The sequence below is a fragment of the Micrasema longulum genome, unplaced genomic scaffold, assembly GCF_059751315.1.
Source record: "Micrasema longulum isolate JH-2025_06_02 unplaced genomic scaffold, ASM5975131v1 h1tg001495l, whole genome shotgun sequence".
NCBI lineage: Eukaryota > Metazoa > Arthropoda > Insecta > Trichoptera > Brachycentridae > Micrasema > Micrasema longulum.
In genome coordinates this window covers 77,302-88,900 of record NW_028278679.1, presented here as the reverse complement: position 1 = coordinate 88,900, position 11,599 = coordinate 77,302, and the positions used below count along the sequence as shown (strand labels likewise).

The 11,599-nt window shown below is 31.1% G+C and overlaps 1 protein-coding gene across 1 annotated transcript; it reads right to left on the bottom strand.

The window, feature by feature from the left end:
• Nucleotides 1-1,423: 1,423 nt before the first annotated feature.
• Nucleotides 1,424-3,248, bottom strand: LOC148275177 (lewis-type alpha-(1,3)-fucosyltransferase-like). The gene has a single exon (XM_088236057.1). The coding sequence runs from the start codon at nucleotides 3,102-3,104 to the stop codon at nucleotides 1,962-1,964; it is 1,143 nt and encodes a 380-aa protein (XP_088092183.1). The 5' UTR covers nucleotides 3,105-3,248; the 3' UTR covers nucleotides 1,424-1,961.
• Nucleotides 3,249-11,599: the final 8,351 nt, after the last annotated feature.

The following is an 11,599-nucleotide window of genomic DNA, read 5'->3' as shown; positions in this document are numbered from 1 at the left end:
TATAAAATACGGTGGTATATTTTCAAAAAAATAGTCGAATCGGACAAATACCGAAAAATAATCGAATATTCGTGGCATCTCTACTCGTTGCAGTCGATGTAAGAGGGTCTAGGTACCAGTGGAGAATGGTGATTTTTTTTACAGTGTGTGAAGCGGCCACTCAAACCAGCCAATGACAGGTCATAAGCCCTGTAAATGCCTAGGTTTCCATATTTTCTTCTTAAAAAGTTTTCCCTCTCTGCTGCAACAAATTTTAATATGAATTGCAAAAAAACGTACAGTGTTATCAATGAGTATTACATAAAAAAGAATAGGCTTCTTTCCTTTTCTTCAGCCTTCTTCTCTCCGGAGAAAGAAAGAGAAACCAAGGAAAGAAAAGTTTTTTTTTTTTTTTATATATTTTTTTACTTCTTTCTTAAATATGTTTGTTGTATTCTGAGTGAGCTATTTATTTCCTTGGTTCATTTCACCAAAGAAAAATGTTTCACTCTAAGTAAAATGAGATGCTACTAATTGACCCAGGTCTCGTACTTACGATTCGTGACGCAGAAACACTATAATGTATGTTGTCTTTATGGATTTGAAATAAACTGTCATTTTTAAATATTGTTTTCTTAACATATTATAACAGAGATGAAGAACATTTCAGAGAAGGTAATGTAGAAGTCCAGGCATCTACAGGGCTTATGACCTGTCATTGGCTGGTTTAAGTGGCCACTTTACACACTGTGTAACATTTACCATTCTGCCCTTATTTGAACATCTATATTCCTTTAATTCTTTCATCTGTTGATGTTTGTGAAGTAAAATCACACGAATCTCACCCGCATAAATAAAGGTTTCAGCTCTTTAACTTTACAAACATCAACAGATGAAAGAATTGAAGGAATATAGATGTTCAAATAAGGGCAGAATGGTGAATGTTACACAGTGTGTAAAGTGGCCACTTAAACCAGCCAATGACAGGTCATAAGCCCTGTATATGCCTAGACTTCTATATTACCTTCTCTGAAATGTTCTTCATCTCTGTTGTAATATGTTAATGTTATCAGCTCCCCAGGGAGTTGAATCCATTCCTTGTCTACAAAAATTTGGACAAACTCAAAATATTATTGTTATTATTGTTTTCTTATCTAGAACCCAGATTTTTCAAACTATTGGACAGTAGGAAAAGTAATAATGCCTTACTGCTTTATTTTATTCCAACGATCAAAAAATTACTAAATTTTTTAAATCATTTATATATTTATTTTACACTCCGTTTCAGATTTTTAGAATGAGATAACTATTTACATAACAAAGAACGGAAAAATCTATTTTTAATTTTAAAAGGTTTTGGTACCTATGTGTAAAATGAAAGACGATATTTTTGAAAGAATGTTTACTTTCACGATAAAAAAAAATGTATGCTCTTCAAGGGTAATATACTGAGAATGCTTCCTGAAAATTTTGACCGCACTGGCTTATTTACAAGGAAATATGTCTCCTTGTCCTGGACTTTCACTGCTGACACTTCGTACTATCCGTGGCCCTCTGGTGGCTTCCAAAAAGAATTTCAAGGCTTTTAAAAAGTTTTGTAATCATTTCGGCGAATTGATCATGTCCAATCAATTCAATCCCAGTCAGTGAAGAATTCACTTCCCTCTTTTCTCAATCCAATAAAGTACATATTGTGTACTTCTGGATTACTTTCTTTCAGCACAAAGATGCTAAAACTACCAGATTTCAGAGAGCTCTTTCGGGCAGCTTTTCTTGTTTGACAATGAGTAAATTTTCCGTGTATGTGGGCACCGACAAGGAGACTTATGTCCTCAGATGCGGTGTGCGGTATGTGGTGGGCAAGCTGCTGGCACTTCGTCGATAGTTCATGTCAAGCCACCCTGGGAGGATGAGGGGCCTGGCGTCTGTTTCTGGACACCTTATGATACAGCTATGGGAACATACATTTAATTATCACTCCATCAATTTTCCTTCCACCAATCCTGAATATTGTATATTGTATTATTTGAATTTTCGTGTAGCAACTCACAAAGTCTACAAAATGGCGATATTGTCCTTTCAATTGTATACAAGTTTTTCCACCATCGTAATTCATCGTATTTTGACGAGTTATTCAAAATGGATTGTATTTTTTGAACAAGTTCCAGCGCTGACATATTTGAAGCATCAATATATGAGTTAGGTGGCAAAAAATTACCATATGTCGTACCGTTAAAAATAATCGGGACAACATTATTCATCAACGCAAGGTATACATCGTCAGGAAAGACGTCAAAATCATAACTATCGCAAAATAAAATGAACGAATAATCATTTTTCATTTTTACTTGTAACTCGATTTTATTCGCAACATGTTTCCAGTCTTCAAAAATATCTACGTTCATATTTTTTTTTACTTCTTGAATAATAAGATCATGCTTATTATTGTTCGTTTTAGAACAGCACGCAAGTATTTTTGATTTAGTTTTTATTAAATCAACTTTATTTTTTATTTTATCATCGGAAAAATAAGAAATCCAGGATGGGTTTATTTTTGGTGCTACTCGATTTTTCTGCTTATCCAAAACGGTGTAGTTTTGAATTATGATATCAGAATCTAATTTAAATGTCATTGTTATGTTGAAAAAATGATCGAGTAATGATGATAATTTATTTTGAAAAGGCGTTCGTGCGTAAAAAACGTATTTTTGATTTTGTTTTCTTTTTGGCGGAAAATAAAGTCTTGTCCATGGATTGAATTCTTCTACGTTGAAAACAATAGCGTCGTAATCTTCTACGGAAAATAAATATTTGTTGTACATTAGTAAACAATTGTGTATCGGGCAATTGTTTTCTTGAAATATACTAGCACCAATTCCAAAACCATAGTCTTCTACTCCAAAATACTTATTCCAAAATAAAATTTTCTTCGTTTGGGCATATTTAGGACTTTTAAGATTCTCCCTTGTGCCATATTTAAAATAACGAATGTATTCTACTTTTTGAGAAAAATAGACAAATAATATTGATAAAATAATGTACAGTAAAAAACCAGGAAGCAATGATGTCCAAACACTCGTTCGGACGTAGTTAAAAATTGGCACAATTCTCATTTTTGATAACATTGCACGATATTGTATTTTAGTTTTAGCACGACATCACATAAGCCATAAATTAATTATTAGTGATTGCAATTTTTACACTGTTTATTAAAAAAAATAGATTATAACATACCAATTGTATTATTATACTGTCACTAATCATTAAATGAAAAAATTTAGAACAGATAAATACTCAGTATTATGTGTAAGCAATAAATTTATAAATTATTATTTTTATAATGTGACTGATTATTAAATGAAATTTATTAGAACACACCGATCATTTTTTTATACTCTCACTGATTATAAAATTATTTTTTTTAGATCATACGAATGCTCAAATGTTATTTCGATTCCCTGGTAATAAATATATATATTTGAGCAATAAATATATAAATTAATCTGTTTACGCTGTCATTGATTATAAAATGTTTTTTTTAGAATACACCAATAATTATATTATTATACTGTCACTGATTATTAAATAAATTTTATTCGAACACATAAATGTACTGCCACTGATAATCAATTAAAAATATATTTTTAAATGAAAGCCAACTTGATTATTTCAAACAAAAATACAAAGCATTTATAACGCTGTTGCATTCTCCACAAAACATTCACGACTATCATATCTACTAAGTAACATCTTTGAACGATTTTGTTTGCAACATTGTCAGCTGTCAAAATATCGAAATCGATTCTACAAGAGGAGCATCTTGATTCTATGATTGTGACTTTTATTAAAGATGAAAAATAAAGTTATTTTATATTAAACGGTTTATAAAGAAACAAAAATATTTAATTATTTATTAAAATATATTATAACAAAAAAATACTATATTTACAAATAAACCAATATTACAGGCCAATTAAAGTTTTCTGTACATTACTTAATACAATGTCAAAAAAATAAGAAATAAAGCACACCTATAAAAAGGCACTCCGCATTATTTCAAAGGTTAAAAAAAATCCAAAATAATGAAATAATAAAAAAATAAAAATAAAGTTTTTTTTTTACTCGGAATTAAAAATCCTTTCGCTGGCGGATCCATACGGAGTAAACCCAAATAAGCCTTCTCTTCTTTCTTCTTTCAAACAAGATAAAATAATGACAATATTAAAATGTACAAATAAATCAATTAGTTAGGTGCAGTAAGATAAAAATAAAATAATTATTTGCAATTAAGGTTCTAGCATTTTCTTTAAAGTTGTTTAGAGTGAGGAAAGTTTAAAGTTTAGTTTTTCCACTTTAATTATTAATTGTATTCTTTTATATTTATTTTTTTTAACCATTATTTCCTTCTCTCCCCATTCTTTTTTTTTTAATAACATTTAAAAACATTTTCTCTTAACTATGTTATGTTTTTATTTGTTATTATTGTTATATGAAACCCTTAATTGATCGAATATTGATTTTAATGTATTTATTGATTTTATTTATTACCCGTAATTGGTTATTGGAACCTGTAATTGGTCTGATTATTCGATATAACTTTCAATGTGTTTTTTGTTTCAAATAGCCGGAGTATTTTGTGGAAGGTTCTAGTTTTTAAAGGTACATTCGGGCAACATCATAGCGAAAGCCAAAGCTGACCGCGTCATTCCTCTTAATAAAACTCAGACCGACCTTATTGGGTTAAACAATTCAGATTTTATAAATAAAACTTGAGGTAAATTGTCAAGATTTAGACAGATGTAATGATTATCCATTATAAATATGATAATATGCCATAAATTTTAAATATAAAAATATAATGGGGTTTTTAGGATTAAATTTCGTGCTCTGGCAAATCGAAACGACAATACGATTACTAATTCAATTACATAGTACTGACATGCCGTGAGGCGATGCTTCCACGATATAACAAACTACATTTTAGCTTTTGTTAAGTTAAACATTTATTCGCGAATATAACCTGTCACGGGCGGCTTTTGCTTTTCAAAATGCACAGTCTGTCGTGGTATTGCCATACTCGAGTTTTGGCGTACCAAAAAAATATTATTCGGACCCGTGCTGAAATGGGGCAGGATAAAATATAATAGTTACAATATAAGAACATAATATATTAGAAATATAATTATTATAAATGACTATATTTTTTCTCTGTGAAAATCAACTAAAACAACAATGATTATTAACCACGCGATAAACGTAGCTTTATTCCATACTATTTTGTCATAATATTTGTTCAAAAGTTTATTGAAAAATACCGCAATGACATTTGGAAGATATTTCTATCATGATTTAAATGTCAACACTGAGCGCTGACCGATTCCTTTTAAAACGAATAATGCCAAAAACGGCCACTGCAAACACCACATGTCATATGTATACATAATGCCAACGGTATCCTATCAAAAAAAAATAGTCCTTTGGAAATAATGTTCGAAATACTAGTTTTCAAATAGAGAACCTTAAGATAATATTTGTTATCTGCCAGCTTCAGTACTAAAAAAAACGCGTCTAGGTTAAAGACATAAAATATAATGTACTTTTTTGTGTGGAGGAATAAGCTGAGGTAACCAGCTAGTTTTATCGTTCACCGAGAACGGGATGGGCGCCATTCGCACTTTATATATATATTTTTTGTAGGAAGATATAAACGGTGGTGGTGATTAAATTTTTTTTTTTCTATAAACATGGTTACATTAAAACATTTTTTTCTATAGCCGAATATAATAGTAAGCTGTGCATAATCGCTTATTAAGACGATTTGTCTCTGCAATGTGGTGCCCTGTGCACTGGCACCTAATATTGGTTTTACCCGTGCACAAACACCTTTAAAACCAATATTTCACGTCCACCGTATCACGAATTGAACTCAAAACCTCAAGAACGGTAGGCGAACAAATTAACTACTACACAATAAGGTGAACTTATTTCTCCTATTTTTTTTTTTAAAGGATGTTTATCTAGGGTAGCCATCGAGTCAAAAACGCCCATCCAGGATTCTGGTTCTTTTACTTTTAGAAGTTTATTCTTTGTGGACACATGTTTCCACTTTGAGTTAATTTTGGGAAAAAACATCTTGAAACAATAAACTTTTAATATCTCCCTCTAAACAAACAAAATGTCTATATTCGTTATCTGGCACGGGTAATATTTGTTCCCCCAAAAAGGTTAGAAATAGGACATTGTGTAGCCATCGTAATTCTCACAATTTGAAATTAATACAAGCGATGTTATTTATTGAGTTGGCTTTTATTTTGTATAATTCCATCTTGGGATTTTAATGTTAAATCAAACACTGAACTGATTTGAGCCTACTAATTTTTTTTTTTTTTTAAATTGGGCATTTGTTTTGCTTTATTTCGGAACATACACACGAATGTACGTACGTTTCTTAAAACATTAGTTGGAAAATATCTCTAATAAGACGAAGCTATGGTCTAATATATATTTTTTTAATGTATTCAAATCAGCGTTTGATTTAATATTAAGATACATACGATCATAAATCATAATTAATACGTGTTTTTCCTAGTAAAATTATTTAAAAAAATAAAAATAAAAAACAGTCACAAGCGTAATAAACATTAACATTATGTTTAGCCTCTTTTGAGGTTTGTGTCCCTATTAAAACACATGTTGAAATAATTCAAACTTTAAATTCAATATTTAATATTTATCCGTGTCCGGGCCGATGAAGAAAACAGATTGGTGTGTAAAATAACACCTGTGTGTTTTTGATTCGACGGATATTCATCATCATCATTCCCTTACCGCACCTAATGGTGCATAGGGCACTGGATTGGTACACCAATCGCAGCATATCTCGATCAATTTTGTTACATGAAGGTAAGGTGATCAGTCTTACGCTTCAGGTACCATTCCAGCGACTATGAAATATTCTAGTGTGAAAACACCTTTTTAAATAAATATTTCAAATAAACCATGTCGGGAATCGAACCCGAGATCTCTTGTATATAGACAAACGCGCTGAGCATTACACCACGAGGCCGAATATTCTAAAAATATGGAATCGAGCGGAGATTCCCTCGTAGTATAGTGGCTGGCGGGTTCGCTTACCTTGCTTGAGGTCCGGGTTTAGTTCCTGGTAGGGTCAATTGGGTTATTGGCTGTATTTCTCTACCTTCCTGTGCAAATCGGATTGTAGTCCCGTGGCTAGGTGTTGCGAACTCATGGATCAGAGGTCCGAGGTTCGAGCCTCACTCTACACCAACTTGATTTTTTTTTTAAATATTGGGGATATCAACAGTAATACATGTAACAAAAATATAACAAATAAAATATAAAGAAAATAAAACCAATGACAGATATCCACAGAAATACAATTAATACACGTACAATACATACAAGTGTGTTTGTGTGAGTGTAAGTGAGTGAGAGGGTGGGTGTTATATTGAAATGAGGGTTGACATGTGTGTAAATGTTATTACACAAGTGTTGAGCATATAAATATATATAAAATATTAAGAGTTAGAGATAAAATAAAATAAAATAATAAAAAATAATACTTTATTATTGAAACTAAGTATAAGACAAAAAGTATGTTTTAAGACGCGCATTTTAAATGTTATTTTTTTTCAATCAAATGGATCAATAAAGGGAAAGTTCAAATTATATTCACGAGCAAAACGTATAAGTGGAGAGTTCTGGGCATAGTTCGTACGAACTGCTGGCACATGAAATAGAGAGCTCGACGTGTGACGGGTGCGGTAGCCAGGGACATTTAATAATAAAAATTTCCATTTTCTAACAGTGAGTTATTTACAACTCGTTGGAAATGGCCACCAAAATTGAAATATTTGGGTAAATTTTAAGAACGCCAATATTTCCTTTAAAAAAAATCATGTGTATGTATTTTTATGTGTTCATGTATTTGTATGGGTAGCACAGTTTGTGCATACGGTACTTTGTGGTTGGTTTATTCTTTATAATTACCTCACGAGTAAATGAGTACCATTTCCTGTATATAAAAATATTAAACCATCAAAAATACTATTTACCTGCACGGATATCAAATTGCTGACAGCCAGGAAAATAGAATAGGACCTCATTCCCCCACTTGGAAGAGGGGCGAATAATAAAGACAATTACTATAAAAACCATGAAGCCCTTACCACAGTTACTTAGTCAGTCAGCAGAGTTCAGCCGTTACTCTCGCGCTCCATTACCATTTTTTTTTTTTTTTGAAAATTTATTTATAAACCCTTACGGATTATTACATTCATTTAGCAAAAAATAATATAAACATTTTTCATTCATACTCTGTTGTTCAAAATAATATTTTTTATATCTTTTGAAAAGTTTGTCTGAGTCTTTTGTTTAGTTTTCTCTGGTAGTTTATTGTATAATTTCAGTCCCTGGTTCATTAGTCTTGATTGTCCTCGTCTTGTTTTAGAAAGTTGGATATGGTATTTGTCTGATATTTTCGTATTATATCCATGTTGAGAACAATTTTTTACAAGTTTTATTTCTTCGTCTACAATTACATTAGTGGCTAATTTATGGATAAATTTTAATGATTCTAGTTGAAAGAGTTCAGTTATATTTAATTGCTTAGTTTGTTTAAAAAGTTCTCTAGTTGCAGTTAGATAAGGAAGGTCATATACAAACTTTAATATTTTATTTTGTTGTATTTGTAGTCTGTTTATGTAATTTTTATATCCTGCTCTCCATAGTAGTTGCGTTTAACATATTTTAGTTTTTACATAGGCTTCATACTTTAGAATTTTTTCCGTTTTTGGAAGAAAGTTTTTGATTTTTAAAAAAGGACTCGATAATGTTGCCACTTTGCTAATTAAATTGTTGATATGAATTTTCCATATCAATTGTCTGTCTATTGTTAGTCCTATATATTTAACATGTTCAATTTCAATATTATATTATTCAACATGTAATAAATAGATATCGAAGCAAAGCGTCATTTCTTCCGTAATCTCCGATTGGAGTATGAGCTTTTTGCATCGAGTGGCATAAAATCCTAAATGTATAAAAAAATATGTGCAAATATGCATGTCTGAGATAGGCATTAGTGAAAAAATTAAGAAAGGAGTTTTGTGCTGGTTTGGACATGTGATGCAAAGGGCAGCAAAAAAGATTTACGATGCAAATGTTGATGGATGTAAAAAATAAAAAAAACCGAAAAAGACATGGTATGACCAGATTTCTTTACCAGAGCTCTTTAACTTCACTAAAAATCAATAAATGGAAGAATTATTGCTTTATTGCTCAACTGTTCGCCCTCTTCTTGAATATGCCTCAGTGGTCTGGTCTCCATTCTATGTCAATCGCATAAATCACATTGAATCAGTCCAACATCGCTTGCTTCGAAAAATAGCGTGGATGCTTGGACTGGAGAGAGATAATTATTCTTATGCTGAAATAGAGTCAATGTTAAATATTTCTAGTCTACAAAAACGTAGAACTAATATTGACTCCGTATATATGTTCGGCATACTAAATGGTATAATCGATGTTCCATCATTAATGGGACAAGTAAAATTCAATATTCTGACTCGTAGATTGAGAAACAATGAAGTACTGTTCATTGATCAGCATAGAACAAACTATGGCCTAAATTCTCCAATGACCCGCCTTTGTCGTATTGTTAACTCAAGACAGGATCTGGACTTTTTTGTTTTAAGTTTACAACGATTTAAACTAGCACTAAATAAATAGTCCAGATCTTGTCTCGATGTCCCTTATGTTTGTCAATGCTTCTTTCTTTTTTCTTTAAATGTTTTAAACTATTCTTTCATTGTAATATTTAAACCTTATAAATTGTATACATGGACAATGTCCGTTAATAAATAAATAAATAAATTAGAGAAATATGGATGTTCAAACATAGGCATGTTATGATGAGGCATGATGAATGTTACACAGTGTGTAAAGTGGCCACTTAAACCAGCCATTGACAGGTCATAAGCCCTGTAAATGCCTAGACTTCCATATTCCTTATATTGTATATGTATATAAAATTAATAAATTGCTGCTATTACTATGTGTCATTAATTTTGAAGATATTTTTAAATTGACTTAAATTTATTTTCCCATTTAAAGATTTGTCTCATCGTTATTTTTTAATCTCTTAAAATATGTATGTGTATATTTATGTTTTTCCTTTTTAAAAAATGTTATTATTGTTTTTTTTTATTTTTACATCTGAGCATGTTTCCCATTTTTATTTCAATTCTTAACTTTTAATAACATCATTTTTTACTTCAATTTTCTTCATTTTTTTACTTTAATTTTAATTTTTAAACCACTTCAATTTATGTTTTTTTTTCCTTTTCTTTTTTGTTCTGTACTGTACTGTTTGTTTCCTAAATAAAATAAAATAAATAAATAAAAATGTCAAAAGACGTAATAATCGACGCGCGTGCTTTAGAACATTTATTAATGTAGAGGAACCGAGGTCCGTATGGCGTCCTGTCCTCTCTGCCTACCCCTACGGGGAATAGCGTGATGGTTTTTTTACAAACCAATTACCCTGATTAATAAGTTTCGGAAATCAGGATAATTGGATTAACCATTAAATTGACGCAATGTTTTAAAAGCAAACGCAAAAAGAAAACTTTTTATTGATTTTTAAATAATACCGCGAATTGGAATCACATTAAAAGCTTACTTAAACATGTCCGGCAAAGTTTATCGGCCGCCAGCGTCCTTTTTTGTTTGATATTATAAAATCTACTTTGATTTTTATTTCCTGATAACGATCCGGATATCTGGCAATCAGACGCAATCAGTAATACAATAAAAATCAGAAGGACAGATAACTTAAATATTATTATTTTTTATTTCAACGTATGAGAGCTTTGAACTCACACAAATTGGGCCACGGCGGTTTTATAAGCTACCTGCACCATTTTAAACTTTCCCAGATTAATTGCTGTCCATGTGATGATGAAGCCCCTGAAGATGCTCCCCACTTATTGATGCATCGCCCCTTTTGTCAGCGTCGAAAGACGTAACCTGGAGATGCGATGCAGAGGCGTTGGTGAGGATCTAAGGCACATCCATTCCATAATATTTACAAGAGGTAGTATTTTTCATGGTTAAGATATTACAGATAATAAGGGTTAGAAATGACAAAAGTACACAAGATACTGTGATCTCTTCAAGTAAAACAGAAGGCCTACTGATGTCTATCAATGGTCCGCCTTCTCTTGAATGAGTTTTCTGTGGTTTTCTCTTCATTAATAAAATGCGGAGAAGTTCCTATAAAGGTCCACAGCTTCCTTTCTCCAACACTTTTTAGATGTATTTTATTGTTGTCATTATTTCGTATTTACTGCATTTTGTGGTTACCTACCGTACTCGTATTGTATAGGACTCGTCGCACATTACTCATTCGATGTGTATCAGTGAAATTTAAAAAATAAAATGCTTTTTTTTTCAGAATACGGTTTTGAAATTTAACATACTTAAAAAAAATTTAAAAAAAACAATTTGTAGCATTTCGTCATTTGAATTTTAACAAAAAGGTTTCTAACTTTTTACTAAGCTCTTTATTGTACCATTTTTAATACAATTTACAAGTTTT